Consider the following 20,663-nt stretch of genomic DNA (forward strand, 5'->3'; position numbering starts at 1 on the left):
TTACAATATTTTTTTAAAATCATAATACATGTATCATAATATTCTTTAACTAATTCATTATTATTATTGGACAAGGCAGATTTATGATGTTAAAATGGAATTACTGACTTTAATTATTACTAAACGTTATATAAATTTGTTGACTTGCCAGTTGCAACTAAGGCAAATGATAAGATTTACTTGTTCATTGCAAAATTAATGTGTGATATTTCAAAAATAATATAAAGCTATGATAATATAATTTATAAAGTAAATATTTTTTTTAATCTAAGGGTGGATGTATCTAGATCCCTATTTTTAATCATAAGTCTAATAGATATCCAGAATATTTTGTCTGGTATTGTATACATATTTTCATACGGACATTCATTTGTACTTTATATAATAAAATAAATGAGGCAGAAATGTCAAATCCCACCTAATCTTTTTCTATTCTGAACCCACCAATTAAACACAGTCAATCCCCACAACATAACTCATCACTCTTAATCTCTGTCCGAATCAAGCTCTCATTTATTATTTACCCAGTTCCCTGTTTCCCTCCTCTTCAAACCTCTCTCTTTCCTCTTCTCTTCTTCTCCTCTTTCATCAAACTTATATCTTACACCATGAATTATAATCTTAATAATCATAATGATAATGATACAACTTTAACTGAACCACCGTATCAGAAAACCTCCAGGGTTCTTCCATACGCCACTCAAAACCTTACTGACCTCTACACTTTAGGCAAAAAGCTTGGCCAAGGTCAGTTTGGCACCACGTATTTATGCACCCACAAGACCACCTCCCTCAACTATGCATGCAAGACCATCCCAAAGCGCAAACTTATCTGCCAGGAAGATTACGACGACGTTTGGAGGGAAATCCAGATAATGCACCATCTTTCAGAGCATCCACACGTGGTCAGAATCCATGGCACTTATGAAGATAAGTCTTGTGTCCATATCGTGATGGAGCTCTGTAAAGGAGGCGAGTTGTTTGATAGGATTGTTGAAAAGGGACATTACAGTGAGAGAGAGGCGGCTAAGTTGATCAAGACTGTTGTTGGTGTGGTTGAGTGTTGTCATTCTCTTGGAGTTATGCACAGAGATCTTAAGCCTGAGAATTTTTTGTTTCTTGGTGTTGGTGAAGATGCTGCTCTTAAAGCTACTGATTTTGGCTTGTCTGTTTTCTATAAGCCAGGTTAGTTTTTTATTATTGTTAACACATTGTTAATTTCTTGGATATTTTATATGCTCTTTTGGGTTTGAGTAATAGTGGTTTTGGTGATTAATCTCTATGTTCAAAGAATTAACTTTATAATAAGATTTGATAATCTTATAGTTAAAATTTCTATTTGATGAAGTATGCATTCTCTTTATGTAATTTGTTCAGATCTTTAAGTCTCATCAGTACTTTTGTGTTTCGGGACACAACTATATCTCTGGGATACATGTTATTGTTACTTCTTTGTTTACGAGTCTGTGACTTCTGATTCAGTGAAGTTATAGAGTTTGATGCAGCCACTAGGGAAACCTCATTAATTTGGTCATTTGTGTTTGTTGATGCGGAATTTATAAAGACTTCTGTTAATACCAACATGATGCACAAGGATTTATAAGTGGATAATAAGCAAAGTGGAGAATATTATGCAAACAAGTACTAAAGCTGCAGCCCCTGAAAATCCTAAATAACAGTTGTATTTGAGTCAATATGCTTTCTTATTTTTTCAGTATAAATAAGACCATTGTTGAAAGTTGGATTTTACTTGGATTTTTATCTTCTTTATATTTGGGGGTGAGGTTATTTTATATGCTTTTTTGGGTTTAAGTAATGGTAGTTTTTGTGATTTTGTTGATTAGTCTCTATGATCAAAGAATTAGCTTTATTTACTTTGTTTTGATCTTCAAGTTTCATCACTACTTATGTGTTTATGGGCACAGCTATATTTTTGGGATTATGTGAATAATGTTGTAATGTTTGTTATTCTAGGTAAATGGAGTAGCTTCCTATTCCTTCCAGTTAAGCAGATTAAAGAATAATCTATTGGATTGAAACATCATTCAAGGGAATGAAGTTATTTTAGGGATATAAGTCATTGTTTCTACTTTTTTCATGATTCTGTACCTTCTGATTCAGGGAAATCATAGAGTTTGATTCAGCCACTGGAGAAACCTGATTAATTTGGGAATTTGTGTTTGTTGATGCGGAATTTATAACGACTTCTGTCAATACCATCATGATGGACATGAATAAATGGATTATAAGCAAATGAGACCATTGTTGATAATTGGGTTTACCTGACGATTTCTTTTTGTTTTTTGGGACATTGCAGAGGTCTTTGACTGAGAATATTATGTATTGGATAGCTCATATGATTAGTAGCTCTGTGTTCTTATTGATCATGAGTAAACTCTTTGCGTCTCAGCATATTCTTCTAAGTTTTTGTAGGTTGATGCTTTTTTGTTTAATAGTTGGAAACCTAAGGTCTGCTTTGTTCATCCATTGGTTATTGCTATATCTGTAAAAGACTTTCTTGTGTTTTGTATTCTATAATATCGGTTGTCATCTCTGTTTGACAATGATTTCTGTTTTTCTTCTGTTTCATTGTAGGTGAAATCTTTACTGATGTCGTTGGGAGTCCCTACTATGTTGCGCCAGAGGTTTTACGCAAGTATTATGGACCTGAAGCTGATGTATGGAGTGCTGGAGTTATTTTGTACATCTTGCTAAGTGGCGTGCCACCTTTTTGGGCAGGTAGCAATAAGCTCTAGATCATGTTTGTTGTAGAATTGGTTTTCTGTACTTCTACACCATATCACCAATGTTATTTTTGCATCGCTTGTCACCTCCAGAAACTGAAATGGGGATCTTCCGACAGATTTTACAAGGAAACTTAGATTTTGAGTCTGAACCATGGCCCAGCATTTCAGATAGTGCTAAAGATCTCATACAAAAAATGCTTCATCTGAACCCAAAGAAAAGGCTAACTGCCCACGAAGTCCTCTGTAAGTCTCTTTTCACTTGTGTAAAGCAAGGAAAAATGCTAGGATATAAGATATGGCTAAACCCAACTGACAATATTATGTTGTTGACATTACACATTTTATCAGGCCACCCATGGATTATCGATGACAAAGTTGCCCCAGATAAACCTCTTGATTCAGCAGTCTTATCACGCTTGAAACAGTTCTCAGCAATGAACAAACTAAAGAAGATGGCTTTGCGTGTAAGGTTTTGATTATCTATTAGTTTTATTTTGACTTGCATCTCATGAATTCTCGCACTACCAAAAGCTGTTAAGAAACAACTAATCCTGAAATGATGACATTAATGGAAGGTGGAGAATTACCAAATATAACTGCATTCTGTGTGCTTGCTTTTTTTAAATATGATGGTTGCCCTTGGTCGTAAGGAAAGATTGGAGAGTTTACTTTCTGAATTCTATCTTGATTAATTCAAGGTCAAAATAGTTGACCAGAATACACTAGATATGGTTTTAATACCATTACTGTGCTGTTGCCGGTGAATTACTTTTAGTCAATGAGATGAGTGTAGGGGCAAATACAGATAAACCTATAGATATAAAAATCAATAAGCATGGAAACAAAAGTGTAAGAACATATAGGTTGAAGTACCAGAAAGCAAAAAAAGCAAAAAATAATATTTTCAGTAATCAGTATTTTTTGTGTACTTGCATCTACTGGGCATTGAGTGTAACATATGCCATAGGCAATTAGTTTCAAGCGCTTGTGGAGATCTAGACTCCTTCGTGTAACTTTGAACTATCATGAATGTATCACATAAATGCATGTAGCTGCCATCTTGGGACTAGTATATGATCTGCATTCCTTATTACCTTCTTTCCAAAATGAAGTTTGATTCCTTGTTTTAGTTGAAAATTAGTGTTTTTAATAAGTCCAGATTAGAAAATGTTGCAGCATGGTAATTAATGATTAATAATTTTGGGAAGTACATAAATATGTTGCACAAGTCATCCCAAAGGCCAAATTAAGCAGGGTTTCAGTAAGTTAATTGACTCCTAGCATAGCTTAAATAAGCATAAGGTAGAGTATTGTAAAAAGACATTTGTGTGCAATTTCAATTTATTTAATTAATGGCTTTTCTAAGTTCAGCTTGGTAGGCAAGGGACTAGTATGAAATATGATCTCCAAGTCTCAATGCTTATTTACTGAGATTTTCAAAGATTCACTTTTCCAACCCCTAACTAAATATCCACCTCATGTTTGGCGCTTTTACAGGAAGAGCTTATTGCTGTACACAATTTATACTTCCTTTTTCTTTTTCATTTTTATGAGTCTCACATATATGAACCACAATCACTAAACTCTAATGCTAAGGAGATTTGATCTCAAGACCCTATTGTATGGCCCTGAGAGATTCTATCAACTAAACTAATTAATATCCACATGTGGACGTTATATTGTTTAAGTGTCTTTTTCAGTAAGATAGAAGATGAATATTATCAATTACTTCAACTAATGGGTGTTCTTTGGAGAAATATAAAACATTCCTATGCCGTTTCTTTTTGTACTTTTGGCCCCTAAAATTTTATTGCTCTGCATCTAGCGTCCACCACATTTTCATTATCACCTACTTGATAGTTGATTATATATGGTTATTGCAACTTCTTTGCTTAAGGTCATAGCACCCTTGTAGTAACTCATATTTTTTTTAGGTAAAAAAGAATTAAACTCCTTTATATTCATACAAACATTGATTTTGGATAGATACTAGTCTCGCGTTCTCAAGTGTCTGTCATGTTGAAATTTTAATAGTTGTCCCTTAAAGGATGCTATTGATTTTTCTGCTTTTCCTTGTCTAAATTGCATGCACCGGTAAGGAACCTGTGAATATGACGGTGACCTGGTATGAATTTGACGACCAAATTGTAGGTAATAGCTGAGAGGCTTTCTGAAGAAGAAATTGGTGGTTTAAAGGAGTTGTTCAAAATGATAGACACAGATAACAGTGGAACAATCACATTTGATGAATTAAAAGATGGCTTGAAACGAGTTGGCTCTGAACTTATGGAGTCCGAAATCAAGGATCTCATGGATGCAGTAAGAAAATTTTTCTATCATTTAGTTAGACAAATTCAAGTCATTTGTGTTTTATGGCTGAAACAACATTTTTTTGGGTGCTTGGCAGGCAGATATTGACAACAGTGGAACAATCGATTATGGTGAATTCCTTGCTGCTACTGTGCACTTAAATAAATTGGAAAGAGAGGAGAATTTAGTGTCTGCCTTCTCATTTTTCGACAAGGATGGTAGTGGTTACATAACCATTGATGAGCTTCAACAAGCCTGCAAAGAATTTGGCTTAAGTGAGCTTCACCTTGATGAAATGATCAAAGAAATTGATCAAGATAATGTAAGTTTATTCCTTCTCCACGTGACCTATATGAATCTAATAGGACATTTTAACTATATGTTGATAAGGAAAGCGATTCAAAAGCGCAGTTCATCGGGAAAATGGGTCGCAAAAGTTTCAAGTAAAGGGATTGCTCGCGTTCTGTTTGTTAGTGTGCCTATCACTCTCTTGCTGTTGAATTTCAAACTAAAATATGCAGAAATTTTCTATTAGATTAGTTTCTTTTTCAGAAAATACTGGTGGTGAGAATTGAACCCATGATCCCAGTTCCATTTGCTCTTTGAAAATGCTGTGCTATCTTTACTGTGCCACAATGACCTTGGCAAAATCGAGAGCTAGTGAATTATTCTAAGATGTGTTTGTAACCTGAAGTTATTGGAGCCAATTTTCCAAGTTATTGCTTCATGTTAATGAAAATTTTGTGCTGCAGGATGGCCAAATAGACTATGGGGAATTTGCAGCGATGATGCGGAAGGGCAATGGAGGAATTGGGAGAACCATGAGAAACACAATTAATCTGGGAGATGCTTTAGGAGTAATAAACAAAGGATCTAATGACTTCAACTGATCTTCACTTTTAAGACTGTTGAGCCATACCGTATTTTTGTTTTAGGGGGAAGATATATTTGACCCTTTCTAACTTTACAAGTGGCCTAATCAAATTTTGCATTTCTTTGTGTTTGTCATCTTTTCCTCAACAAGAAATGCAATTTTGTGGCATAATAAGACATTCCTAAACTGAAATCAACATCCAAGACACAGGAGAATCTGTAAGACACTAACTGTAAATAGCTTTAAATAAGATTAATCAAAAACATATTCAGGCATAAGGATTTCTCCAATTTAAAGAACAATTTGTTCACCGTAGTTCAACATTATAGATATTCGGCAGAACAACTGATATAAACTACCATCAGTCAATCTGACAGAAATCTTAACTAAAATGTTTTGTCCTCACCGTCTCTTACAAGAACATGTATACAGTACATATATTATACTATAAGAACATTTATTAGCGGATAATATATGAAAATGTAGGAATTCCAAGTGGAAGATGGTTCCAAATATGCAGGTAAGCTGAAATTTATAGGGAGTTCACATTTTACTGGTCATAGCAAGGTATTTAGTATGCCGTCCCTGAGCAATAATTTTCCCAGTTTTTTTCTTCCTAATCTCAACACTGATGACACCAACAGCCTTCCCGACACGTAAAGTCTTGGCCTCAATCTCAATCTCCTCCTAAATAAACAGCAACAAAGAATTAAACATTAGCTTGCATATTTTGTTCATGAATTACAGCAAAGACGCATGCCAACCTACCTACTATAAAAAAAATAATAAGAAGAAAATAAACCCAATGTCCCCATGACAAGATGCTCATTTATAATATATAGCAAAAGAAAATCACTTAGAAAGGAGCATAACCATCTATCTTGTCAAGAAACTATGAATATCACAGCTCAACAAAAAAGTAGAGGCTTTTGAAAGCTAAAAGTCGAACTCTATTCAACAATGAATGAATGTCTTCCTCTCTATTCAACTTACAAACGTTGTATTCTTCTCATCCAAAGTACCCAAAAACTTTCCGAAACAGCCCCATTTCCACAGAACTATAGTTTTATTGTCTCTGCTTAAAGCATCTACAAACTCCAAAAACAAGGATTTGCAGGGGCAGGAATGACCCAATAAATTTTAGATATTTGAATTAATTTGAGCCACAAAACAATAGCTAAGGGGCCTGGAAACCAAGAATGAGAAATTTGATAGTAAGCTAGAGGCAACTAAACATACAAAATAAAACCATTATATCACAGGGCTTGTCTCTAGTTTCAAGTTAAATTAAAAATCCACCTACTTTGAACCTACTACATCCTAGCTAGAAAAAGTAAAGTTCTAAAAACAACACAGAAGAATTACTGTCTGAAATATTAATGAAGAAAACTGTATGAGCAAGATAATACTAGTGACAGCTTTGAAATTTACTCAGCTAAGATAATAATCATTAGAGTTACCACCACCTTCCATCCATCAACATTGCATACATTGGTTGGACAACCTGGAAGCAAGCATGTAAAGCATTTATCTTTTCTGCATCACTCTAACCACTCCTTCAACCAAGCGCATAAGTCCAAATCCTATTTCTTTTCTGCTTATTCACTTCTTATTTACCTCCCGCAATGTGTCCTATCACTAAACAAGAAAGAGAGGGGGGCAAAGAAACCTTGCTCATAAAAAAAACGAAAACCTCTAAAACTCACAGCTAGCTACAGAGCTCAAACACTTTTCAATGACATTGCTAATTGAAGACTGCACAAAGTGATTCAGAAATGGTATCTTGTATTGAATTAAAAATGTAAAAAAAGAGCAATGCTACAGTTACCGAAGAATGCGCACCGAATTCGTGCAACGAATGACATGGCGTAATCCTGACTGTCGATTAATATTAATTCATAATCAATCGACGGTCAGAATTGTGCCACATCATTCGGTGTACGAATTCGGTGCACATTCTTCGGTAATTGTATTATTTTCCGTCAAAAAAAGGGCTAAATGAGGGAGCATATCACATGAATGACATGCTTCCAGAAAATGTCAAAATGAAGAGTTGCCATACAAATTGTAGGATTTAAGCAAACTGCATATTTGAAGGCCGGATAGTGGAGTTAAATCCTAATCAATCTGCCGGCCCATGTATCATTATGATTTGGGAGTCCAAGAAAAGATGACAAGTTGTTCGGTATTTTTTAATGAAATGATTTTGGTGAAAAAAAAAAACGAATATAAGAATTTTGATTCTGTATTTTCAAGACTTGAGAATATGCTTGGTATCTTTCTTTTCATTTGTTAAGGAATGAAACTAGATTTTCCTCTTTCTGAAAATGCAAAACATGCTGAACAGGTTTTGTACATTATACGAAACTTGAAAACAAAATGGTTCCAAATGGAGCCTAAACAATCTCAATCAGTATAAGGTTCCCCACTAACCAATTATGTTTTGGCAATAGGAACAAAATTATAATTCACTCACACTATCAAAAAGTGGCAAATCAAACAAGAGCTGTATTTTTCAGGTACTGAATAAGCGCAAAACACACCCCAGTGATTCCAGCCATTTGAACTAATATAATTAACTTTAGAAAATCCTTAGCTTCCAATCTGTATTAGTGTATGAACATTTTGAAAATATTAGAGAAGTATATAAATATAAAATCATAATATAATAAAATAAATATAGATATAACATCATAATATAATAAAATAAATTTAAATATAACATCATAATATAATAAAATAAATTTAAATATAACATCATAATATAACAAAATAAACTAAGTACATGGTTATCATTATTATTGACTGTTAGGATCCCACATTGAAAGGGAAAAGGGTGGGCATGTGAGTTATAAAGGCTTGGGCACCCTCCCTTGGCAAGCCGATTTTCCAAAGAGAGTTCTACCCAAGCCCATGAAAGACCTATGGCCCAATCCAAATTGTTGAGTTATTAGAGTGGGTTCTTATCAATTGGTATCAGAGCATGATCTTGCGCCTATATGGCAGCGCACGCGTGGCAGGCTGACCTTGGGTCTGGGCTGCTACCCCGAGAAAGGGCATGGAGGCTCGGGGGAAAGGGGATCCGCGTAGTCACCCAAGGGGTAAAGAGGCCGACGGGGGTAAAGAGGCCGACGTGGACGTCGGTTGAGGATGCGTGGTGGAATATTAGGATCCTACATTGAAAGGGAAAATGGTGGGCATGTGGGTTATAAAGGCTTGGACACCCTCCCTTGGCAAGCTGGTTTTCCAAGGAGAGTTCTACCCAAGCCCATGAAAAACCTATGACCCAGTCCAAATTGTTGAGTTATTAGAGTGGCTTCCTATCAATTAGTATCAGAGCATGATCCTACGCCTATGTGGCAGCGCACGCGTGGTAGGCTGACCCGTGGTTGGCTGACCTTGGGCCCGGGCTGCTACCCCGAGAAAGGGCATGGAGGCCTGAGGGAAAAGGGATCTGCGTAGTCACCCAAGAGGTAAAGAGGCCGACGGGGGTAAAGAGGCCGACGTGGATGTCGGTTGCAGAAGCGTGGTGGAATATTAGGATCCCAAATTGAAAGGGAAAAGGGTGGGCATGTGGGTTATAAAGGCTTGGGCACCCTCCCTTGGCAAGCCGGTTTTCCAAAGAGAGTTCTACCCAAACCCATGAAAGACCCATGACCCAGTCCAAATTGTTGAGTTATTAGAGTGGGTTCCTATCATTGACCTTCCAAGAAGAACATTATTTCGACCAAAATGTGTGCTAGTGTAGTTCTGCACACACGCATAGCTAATATTGATACCACTCTATAGTGAACTATTAAAGTACATAAATACCAGGTCCTGTTGTTTATGTGTATCGACTTGCCTAAACTTACATATCAAGATGCATATATAACACAAAAAGACGAACACATGTTGAGGAGTCAAGGTTCAGGGGATTCTAGCCCTATAAAAAAACAGTTAAAAAAAAAAAGTAAATAAAAATACATATGGTGGTGGTGAGTTAAACATAATACTTGCTGAAGTTTATCCCTTCATTGTTCGCACTATATATTCTTTTTTTGCAAACAACCAATTCAATCTAGAACATAAAGGACAATCAACTACAAAAATATAACATAACAAAGAGAGGAAAAGATACTCACATCAAGATAGGCAGCATCCAAGTATGAAACATTAATCTCAACTGAAACTCCTGTTAATGGAGCTCCAGTAGTGAATATTACAGCCGAGCCAACCAAGTCCACCAGCGTGGCAGTGGCCCCACCATGCAAGAAATTACCACCATTCTTCCAAATAAACAATCAAACATAGTCCACAAGTATAATCAGAATCAAGTACTCTTAAAAAAAATCCTAAACAAAAGTTCTTGTGTGGCTCTGATTTTGAAAAGCATATTTATCATTTTCAAGTACATTACCTATAAACAGTACCCAAAAGTTCTATTTCCTCTTGTTTTTCACAAAGATTTCTAATTTGACTACAGATGGGGCTATATACGCCCATTATAACACTCTTACACGCATTTTACAAAGTAAACGTATTACTAAAATCCTAAAAAGGCCTTATCTAATCGATGATCAACAAAATTTCATTTCAATTAAGAATTACGCAATTGATTTGCTTTGAAATTTGGAAGACACATGAACTAAAATTCTAATTTTAAGAGAAGTCAATGGTGTGTTTGCTCAGAAAATGGGTTTAAGAAGAACTTCAGCCCTTGATTATTTCTGAACGGAACGATTTCTCATCACAACCAATTAAATTCTTTTAAAAAAAAAGAAAATCATTTCCAGGAAGTTAAAAAAGGACTAAATTTAATTTCTATTAATAGGGTTGCGAAAGTATTGAATTTTGTTAAGATTTGAAAGAAAAGGGACATACCAGTAAACGAGAAGGGACTTTCATGGAGCAAACGACACGACCAGGTTCAATTAGATCAACTTGAAGACCTTGCATTATAAAACGTTCAAAGTATCTCAGAGGCAATCCATCAATTGTTGATCCTTGCTTCTTCTCATCTTCTTCTTCTCCTCCTCCTTTCTCCAAATATCTCTTCACTGACTCCAAATCCATTTGCTCTTCTTGTGGGTCAGACTCTCAAAAATCAACTACTGCGTTTCTCCTTTGTTTTTTCTTCCCCAATTTTCGTGGAAGATACAACCGAGTAAAATAATCCAATTCCAAAAGTGGACATTTGAAAGTGACGAAAATACCCTCCTTCACAACTGGTTGGACAATATACTGTAATTACTTAAAAGACACTTCCAATGTGTTTGGTTGGGGAGTTATATGAGATTATTGAGATAATGTCATCTTATATTACTTAATTACCATATTTAATTATCAAGTAATATAAGATTCCGGTAATCTTCCAAACCAATAGTAATTAATGTTGGTAATATAGGAGGTAATCTAATTATTTACATTTTCTTAAGTATTTTAAAATTACTTGGTAATCTTATTTTTGTTACAATTTTACCCCTAATTATTAAAATTTTTGGACAATAATACCCTTATTTTAAAAACAATTTACAAAAATACTAATGGACTATTTTATTCTTATATATAGATTTTTTAGGATATAAATACCCCTGGGGCCGTTTGGAATGGGGGTAATAATATTATATAACTAGGGTAATATATTTTAAATTGAGTAGATGACGATGTTTGGTTAATTTGTAAAAAATTATTCTCGGAATCTTTTATGACAAATAGTGGCATTTGGGGGTAAGTTCCCACGTAATCTAATTTTGTTTCCCATATTGCCCCTAAACAGTTGAGCATTTGGTCCAAATTAGTCTTATATTTGTTAAGATTTACAAAACACTCAATTCACTCATGTAGACCCTTTTGTCCTCAATTTTTAAATTTTATGGACAACATTGCCCTTCTTATTATCACTATTTACATAAATGCCATTGTACCCAAAACTAGCCACCACTGCCAACCGCCATCGACTGCCGCCGGAGGCTGCCGAAAGTCATTATAATGGCGTAAGACTAGTAGTATATAGTTGGTTGTGTGTCGGTGAGGCCTTTTCCGGCCATGGATCACATATCCATAGTTGTTTCACGGTGAGATCTGGCTATGAAATGACCAAATCTATGGCACTACTGGCGGTCGCCGGCAATGGCTGGCTGTCAGCAGTGGCTTGGGGTGGGTAGAGATGTTTTTGTTAAGTTTAAAACGTTTTTGGTTGCAAGGGTGTTTTTGCTAAATCTGAAAAGTAGGGGGTTAAAAGAAATTATGCAAAAAATAATATTATATTAATATTTAAAAAGGAGGGCAATTTAGTAATCTATATAACATACTCACCTATTTATCCTCCCAACTAAACATATTATTCACCAATTTATTTGAATCAACCAAACACATTTTCTAAACATTCCTAGTAATCTTAAAGGTGATCTTTCTTTCCTTTAATATAATATCCCCCTATAATTAAACATTATATGATCCAAACGCCCCCTGGACGTTAAAAAAATTACCCAAGGGTGGTGGTTGGATCTAGCCCCCATTGTCGGCGCCGAAACAGCGCACAACCACCCTGGATCTGGCCGACCGTGTGTCGATTTGGTCGTTTCGACCATATCTCTAGCCAAAAACTTCCAGATCATCATAGATCCGACCGTTTCCAACCAGATCTATTTGGCCGTCGTTGACTACCAAAACTCTAGCCGTCAACGACGGCTAGATCTCTAGCCTTTGATGACAGCCAGATCTCTGGCCATCAACGACTAGAACTCTGCCCGTTAACGACAACCAAATATTTGGCTGTTAGTGATGGCCAGTTCTGGTGGTAGATTTGATCATTTTCGGCCAGATCCATGATGGATCCCACCAAAAAAATGTCATATCGGCGCATAACTAGCTATATTTGGCAGGTTGTGGGCTGTTCAGGCCACTGTCGCCGCCGCTGGCGACGGTGGCAGGCGGCTAGGAGCGACTTGGGGTGGGTGAGGGTGTTTTTGTCAAGTTTTGAACTTTTTTGGTTTCTAGGGTGTTTTGGCAATATCTCAAATGTCAGGGGTTAAAAGTGTTAGTAAAAAAATAACAAAAAAAATAATATTATATTAATATTTAAAAAGGAGGGTAATTTAGTAAATTATATAACATACCCACAAAATTTATTCTTCCCAACCAAACATATTAATATAATATATCCACCAATTTATTCCAACGAACCAAACACATTTTCTTAAACATTCCCAGTAATCTTCAATGTAATCTATATTTCCATTAATATAACATTCCTAGTAATACAACATATCTTGAACCAAACACACCCTTTAGGTCTATGCTACATAGAGTAGGAATTCACTAAATTTTAAATGACACCTCAGTTTAGGGTTAATTTTGTCAATTCGCCTTATTTATACGTTAATTGAAGTGTAATACTGCACAATATAGAGGTCAGGTAATACAACTGTGTAACATAACCAAAACAGCACTGATAAATTCCCAAAGTGGACATTTGAAGTGACAAAATTACCCTCTATCACAATGGTTTTATGTTATTTTGCTAGACCAATATAATATTTGAAAAATATAACACCCACAACTTTTTCTCACAAACTTCCTCTCACAACTTTTACGTGACAGCTCGCAATTGATTAGTTCATAATGAGTCTCACCTGATAAATTACGATTGACCAATTGCGAACTGTCAAGTCAGGATTGTGAAAAACTGTTGTGAGTGTATAATTACTCATAATATATTTGCATGTTTGTTTATGAAATCATTTTTCTATTTTTAATGTTTTTCCATCTTGTAAATTGTAAAATGTGTAATAAAGTGTTAATATATATGAAAAATGCTACGGACACCGACGTTTTGCACCGAATTTTTACATTGAACGACATGTCCATTGAATTAGACGAGCCACGTATCACGTTAACAAATATTCTGCAAATGAACAGTCGTCCATCAAATATGGACGACCGTTCATTTGAAATGGACTGCCGCCCATATTATATGGACGACCGTCCACCTAGAATGGACGCTCGTTCATAGTTTAAACTAAAAAAATTGGCCTAAATTATTTATGGACGCCCGTCCTCTTATAAGGACGACTGTCCATAGTTATGGACTACCGTCCATATATTATGGACGGGAGTCCTTTTACTATGGACGAGCATCAATATATTTTCAGATGAAATATTTATTTTTAAAGTATAAAATTTTTAAATGAAAAAAAAAAATTTGATTTTAAGTAAAAATATGGACGCCGGTCCACTCATTTGGATGGCCGTCCATATAATAGTATATGGACGACCATCCAAATGAGTGGACTGGCGTCCATTCTCAAATTTTTTTTTTAATTTTCAATTTTTTTTTCATTTATAAAGAAAAGGCAAGAGAGAAATGAAAACTGGCGTCCATTCTCAAATTTTTTTTTCAATTAAATTTTTTTTTTTCATTTATAAACAAAATGCAAGAGAGAAATGAAACCTGTTCTAGGAGGCCTAAATTTTTAAACATTGTAATTGAAAATTTTAAAGAAATTTTTTTTATTAAACTAAAATTTGGGCCTCTCAAATTGAATGTAAAATTTTTTAAATTAAACAATGGACAAACGTCCATCTAAAAGGGACGCCTATTTATTGAATGTAAAATTTTTTAAAATTTTTTGGATGAGCGTCCATCTTATATGGACGCCCGTCAATAGTAAATAGACACACGTCTATATAAGATGGACAGACGTCCATTATTTTTCTTTTAAATTGTTTTGGAAGGGCGTCCATAGTAAATGGACACCCGTCCATACAATATGAACGAAAATCCATTAAATATGAGCGGGCATCCATAAATGTTGGACGACCGTTCATTCACGAAAGACTCCAGCGTGGTCGCGTCTAACTGGTTGCCAATCATTTGGTACAAAAATTCGGTGTAAAATTTTGGTGTCTATAGCATTATATATATATATATGTTTTATTTTCATAAAACAGAGAATTTAGGAGAGAGGAGATAGAAAAAATCCAATAAAAATTGAATTTTTTTCCTTTTTCTCTTTTATCTTCTTCCTCCTTTGTAGTAAAACGCATACTTTTTTTTTTCAAATCAATATTTTTAACATAAAATTGCAAATGGGAATAAAAAATTGATATAATAATTTGAAGGGGCTTTATTAGTTGTGTAGGCGATAAATTTAATTTTTTTTTTTTTTTTTTTTGGGTGTTTTCAAGCTATCATATTGATCATGGAGTAAACGATATGTTCCCACCAAAGGCTTAGCGAAATGACAAGTTCATACCATTAGTTTCATAAATTTTAGATTTACACCCTTAAAATAATGTCATTAGTGACTATTGGGTTTTAATACAAATGCAGAGGATGTTATCACTGAATTGTCTTTTCGTCTTTTTCTTCTTTATCTCCTCTCCTTCGGTTTTACCAAATTACCCTCCCACCTTCTATGCGTGACTCTTTGCCTCCAGCAAATGTGCAACCAATGGTAAGGTAATGTTACCCCACCCACAAGACAATTCCCTATCATTTAAATATTTAAAATTAAACTAAAAAAAAAAATTTATTTTTTAATAGATAATAACATTAAACATATAAAATTTTCATTCTAAGTAGTATGATAAATGGAAAAAAAGTTAAAAAGATTTTAAAATTTTCAGTATCTCAATTTTCTTTTTGAATTAAAAACTAAAATAAATTAGACGACAGTTTTAAAATCTTTTTTAATTAAAAAAAATCTATTTGTATGAGTGAACAATTTCTATAATTTATCTACATTAGCTTCAGTTGACTCTATTTATTATTATCAATATCATTTAGTATTGTATAAAATATTTTCAAGAAAAGTCATTAATTTAAAGAAATTAATCCCTCCGTTTTATTATATTGTGTTTATACTTAAGCAATACCATAGATCTAAGTTATATTATTATTTATTGTAAAAAAAAAAAAAGAGAGAGAGATTTGGCCAAATTTAATTCTATTCTAATCATTGGGAGATTTCCGAGTCGTCCGAAGAATAATATCGTTGACTTTTAGTTAACCCTTATTGTAAATAATAATAATTTGTGTAAATTAAGATGGCAATTTCTCATTTACAATTTTGTACTGGTCCATAGGACCATAGCTAGAGTTTGGAATTAGGCAGACTTTATTATCAGAGAATTAATTATGTCAAATATTAATTTTTAATTAATAATACCATTTATTTGCTACGTCTAATAATATATATAACATTCATCTTTTCTCGTCAAGTTAAAAAGATATAAAATATTATTTACAACTTGTTATCTTCTCTACACTGAATATAACAAGAGACGAGACCCATTGTATTGTATCATGTTGTATACAAAAAAAAAAAAAAAAAAAAAGTTTCAAACAACTTTTGAAAGGAATTTTTTTTTTTTTTTTTGCTGCAAAATTCAAATTAATATATATATAAACACCTTTAATGTTATTTTATTATATGTTTCGTAAAAAATTGACATTCCTAATTTTTGTTTAGCTTCTTTTCTCCCCAGTAAGTTTCCCCATTATTCAACGCTTTGCATGATAAGACAAATGAGGGTATTGTTGAGATTTCATTATTCGGGTAATGACATAAACCTACTTTCCCTAGTGTCAGTTTTGGAATTTGATGGACAAATTTTTTTAAGTAATATTACATTCACAACCTAATCTTACAACATTCTTTTACAACTGCAATGTGATAGTTGAGTTGGAAATGTAAGATTTACGTTACATAACGTAAAGTTAAAAACTGATTTTGTATTAAATCAGTATTTATGGTCCACGTTTTGCTTTAGTTTCAAACATTTTTTTTTCCAGTTTTTGTAACCATTATAACCGGAGTTATGATAATCATTAAATTTGGCTATTAAAGCTTGATGAGAGCTTTGCCTATAAATTGAGATTTTAGTCTCTAGGCTCACTCACTCAACTCAAACAAAATACACCATCATATTGAGTGTTCTGAGAGCTTAGAAGAGCCAAATGCAAGAGAGATAACAGTGAGTGTGTGATTGAGAGCATCAATGGCTAGAGGTAAGTTCTTTGTTTTTCCTTTGGTTATTTTTATCCCTTTAGTTTGTCAATTCTGCATTTAGGATCAAAGATTATCCAACATTTGGTATCAGAGCTATATAATACCTTTGCCTTGATGTTTTGCAAAAAAAAATAAAAATTGAGCTCTCTATTCATGGCAGTTTGAAAAAAAAAAATTTCAAAATCAAAGTTTGTTTTTTAGTTGTTTTTAATGCAAATAAATATTAGAAATCATTAGGAAATTGGATTTCTATCATTTTTGGGCTTTGAAACAATGATTTTGGCGTTTAAATTGTAGATTTCCAGCCGAGTTTGGATGCTGGGTTTGCAGGTATGAACCGAGAAGATGAAGAAATTTTTTTTTTTTAAGGAAATATATCTAATTTTGCATATTATATTCATTTTGGTTTAATCATATGCAATTTGGATAAGTTAAACTAAATTAATTATGCTCATATTTATTTTTCCATGAATTGATTTTTTTTTTTTTTCGAAATTTATACATGCAATTATATATGGATAAAAGCATGAAGTTAAATGTTATGCCTAATATAATAACTTTAAATTATGTAATATTTTATGCTTTAAGTTATGAGAATATTTTGTGCATAATAATATGTTAGTTATAGTTAAAATTAGGCAATTTATTATTCTTATATTGAGATTTTCTTATGCTATATATGAATATTCTCATAAAACTTAATTTTATAATGTCTTGTGATCCATATAATTTTAATTAATTAAGGATTAGCCACAACATCTTTAGTTAAATAAAATTATATATTATGATGGTTTATGTTGATGCAAGAATTACACCAACTAGAGTGATCTGATTGACCTTGGTGGAATCAGAACCAATGTGTGCATAATTAAAGATAACCAGCAATGTAATGAATGTGAAAACAGTAATGCAAAGAACATAAAAGATTTTTAAAGTGGTTCAACAAGTTTGAATTTTGAGCCTACGTCCACTGTTTTTCTTACTTGCTTAGAAAGCTTACAAGAAAGTGATACAATACCTAGAACAATTTGCTAACCCCTTTTCCGTCGTTGGAAAGGGTTTATATACAAGTTTTTTTTTACAAAGGAAAGAGAGAAATTAAAGGAATTACAGTCAAGATAAAAGTGCAACTTCGATATTCTCGCTAGGATCGCGCTATCACTGATGTTGATCTAATCTCTTTTGAAATATCTGGGATCTGAACTTATCTGTGATTTGCTTGAACAACTGTCAAAATTGGTCACGACTAGCTTATGTTGGGTCGACCTATGTCTCTACAAGCTTATACTGGGTCGGACATGTGTTGAGCTGATTATGGGTCAAACTACAACCTAGCGGAACTCCGACTTCTTTGAGCTTAATGGAAAAATCACACACAACATCTGCCCCCTAGTGTTCGGTGGTCGTTTCGAGCTTCGAAGACTAATTGCTCAATTTGATATTAAGCTCGAACTTCACAAGTTGTATGTTGAATGCAGATTTGGCCGAGCTTCAAGAGTCAGACTTAATCTTAGTCACGTGAACAAGACTTAGCCTTTTCTTTGCTGTGACATTCACGATAGACCTAGAATTTGAAACGAGGGGCATGCGAGTAATTTCCATGAGGTCATGTTGCATTAATTGCAGCCGGCTTTTGCAGTTACTTTTTGTCGCGCGTGGGCGACTACAACTATCCACAAACGAAGTTGAGGTGACGTGCGACGACAGTTATGATTATAGCAGTCTGACGATTGATCACCTCTTGTAGATGATCAACACGTGGTCACGTCGAGTGTTAAAGATTGCTCGACGAATGGATGGCTGAGATTTATCAAAGATCAATGGTCGAGGTCGAATCTCGCCTCTTCGTCTCCCATGCTTAACACTATACAGGCGGGCATCCTTCGTTAGAAATTCAACTTACAAAATTTCAGAGTTTACTTGCTGCTTTTACTCTATTGTTGCTCTCTCAACTTCACAGGGATTTTTCGATGAACCCCCACCGCATTCCATACTTTGATAAGGCTCTTTTCTTCTCCCTTATGCATTTTAAATTGTCCTTGCTGTTGAGGGTGGCCATTGTCATGGCCACATTAGCTTTTTTTAGGGATTTTTGAGTAGTTCCACTGGTTTGGGTTTTAGAAGGGTTTAGGGAGGTGGCCGCCAGAATCCTTGTAACTCGCTCGTATCTGTTGATTAATGCGAGCTATATTGGGTGCCTGAACTGAAAGCAAAGTATGGATAGGTTGCCGAATTTTTTAGCTCTGACACTTGTTTGCTTCTATTTCAGGTATCTAAAGGTGTGCTTCCATCATGTCTTCGTCTAGCAGCCACAACATAGATCAGCTTTTAGACTCCCCGGTGACCTCGGCTATTCGCGGGGAAGTTGTCTCGGAGGTTTCTAAGGACCTTGTTGTAAAAAGCTCCGACAGTGATGTTGAGGGCTCCTTGGACCATGCTTCTACGGAGACTTTTCCACCAAGGAGGTCTCCAGTTCACAGGCCTCAAAAGGAACCAAGTTCCTCGATTAGGGCCAAGGATATTGAGCGCATAAAAGGCATTTATGCAACTCAACTCCCATTGAGGGCTTTAGGAGATATCTCCCTGAAAAATCCCCGTGCAGGTTGGGCGGTGATTTCAGATACCCTTTTAAGGTGTGGGATGTCCATTCTCCCTCATTATTTCATTGCCAGTGTTTTAAATAGGTTTGGCAGTGCTCCTTTCCAATTGACGGGGAACTCGTATATAATTATTATAGGTATGTACATAGCATACATGATAGCTGAGTTGGGCGAGCTATTTATGGAAGAGCTCATCCACCTATATAGGTTGAAGAAGTGTTAGAACCAAACTTCTACCTCTTTAAGGCAAGAAAAATACACTTTAAAGGTTTGGTCGGAGTCCCGAAGAAGATTTCGAATTGAGACTCCCAATATTTTTTCTATAAGGTCAGGAACACATGTACTTTTGTCTCAAAAGCTAGTAAGACTCTGATCTTTGAGCGAATAAAGAGGGTTTCCTAGTCCAACAAGCGAACTAACGCTACATTCTTTTTGTTTTACAGTAAACGTCAAGTAGAACTTCCTTCCTAAAGTGAGCTTAGAGCGGCTTCAATGTTTTAGCAATCTTCCCAACAGTGAGCGTGACGATACCGAGCTCATCACGCTCTCTGGCTTGGCAGCGTATTGCTTCTGTAGCGACTCTGTAAAGTTCTGCACCATTTTTGAGAAAGTTAAGTGGTCGATAGCCTGCTATTTATGTTCTTGTCTCAATAGGCCGCAAACAACGTATCCTTCTTTGTAGATATGTGGGCCGATAAGCCGAAAGGCTTGAAGAAGAAAGTATTAACCCGTGGGGTTGCCAAGAAACCGTCAATCATCTCGGAGAAGAAGTAGCACGCAGATACTGCCGGGGCAGCCAGGAAAGGTGCCTTGCGGTTGACCTTCAAACACAGTGTAAAACCCCTCCCTAGCCGGGTATTTCCTAAGTATCCCTTGGCCATTGAGAACCTAGAAAACGCACGCCTAGGAAAGAAGTTTATTTTAAAATCCTATTTAAAGAATAAACTTGTAGTTTAAAACATATATATAGATATATGTGTTTAATTTTTTTCTTAACTATAATAAATTCATTGTATAATCAAAAAATATAAAGGTCATTTGGCATAAAATTTTCATATAAGGGCGTTTTGGTCATTTCTACCTCAACATAAAGATAAGTACTCATTTAATGCCATTTGACTTCTTTAAAACACTT

General features: G+C 34.8%; 2 protein-coding genes across 3 annotated transcripts; one reads left to right on the forward strand and one right to left on the reverse strand.

Moving 5' to 3' along the window:
• Positions 1 to 485: 485 nt before the first annotated feature.
• Positions 486 to 6,132, forward strand: LOC116140373 (calcium-dependent protein kinase SK5-like). 2 transcript variants are annotated; one of them, XM_031426019.1, is made up of 7 exons: positions 488 to 1,185; positions 2,596 to 2,739; positions 2,838 to 2,990; positions 3,096 to 3,211; positions 4,899 to 5,066; positions 5,155 to 5,379; positions 5,810 to 6,132. In XM_031426019.1, the coding sequence occupies exons 1-7, from the start codon at positions 609 to 611 to the stop codon at positions 5,945 to 5,947; spliced, it is 1,521 nt and encodes a 506-aa protein (XP_031281879.1). In that variant the 5' UTR covers positions 488 to 608; the 3' UTR covers positions 5,948 to 6,132. The 2 variants fall into 2 exon arrangements, with proteins under 2 accessions (XP_031281878.1, XP_031281879.1); XM_031426018.1 differs by having other exon boundaries at positions 486 to 1,185; positions 2,838 to 3,211.
• Positions 6,133 to 6,183: 51 nt separating this feature from the next.
• Positions 6,184 to 11,066, reverse strand: LOC116140376 (acyl-coenzyme A thioesterase 13). The gene is made up of 3 exons (XM_031426022.1): positions 10,795 to 11,066; positions 10,056 to 10,199; positions 6,184 to 6,618 (listed from the first exon to the last, which is right to left on the reverse strand). The coding sequence occupies exons 1-3, from the start codon at positions 10,984 to 10,986 to the stop codon at positions 6,475 to 6,477; spliced, it is 480 nt and encodes a 159-aa protein (XP_031281882.1). The 5' UTR covers positions 10,987 to 11,066; the 3' UTR covers positions 6,184 to 6,474.
• Positions 11,067 to 20,663: the final 9,597 nt, after the last annotated feature.

This window comes from Pistacia vera, unplaced genomic scaffold (assembly GCF_008641045.1).
Source record: "Pistacia vera cultivar Batoury unplaced genomic scaffold, PisVer_v2 Contig371, whole genome shotgun sequence".
Taxonomy (NCBI): Eukaryota; Viridiplantae; Streptophyta; class Magnoliopsida; order Sapindales; family Anacardiaceae; genus Pistacia; species Pistacia vera.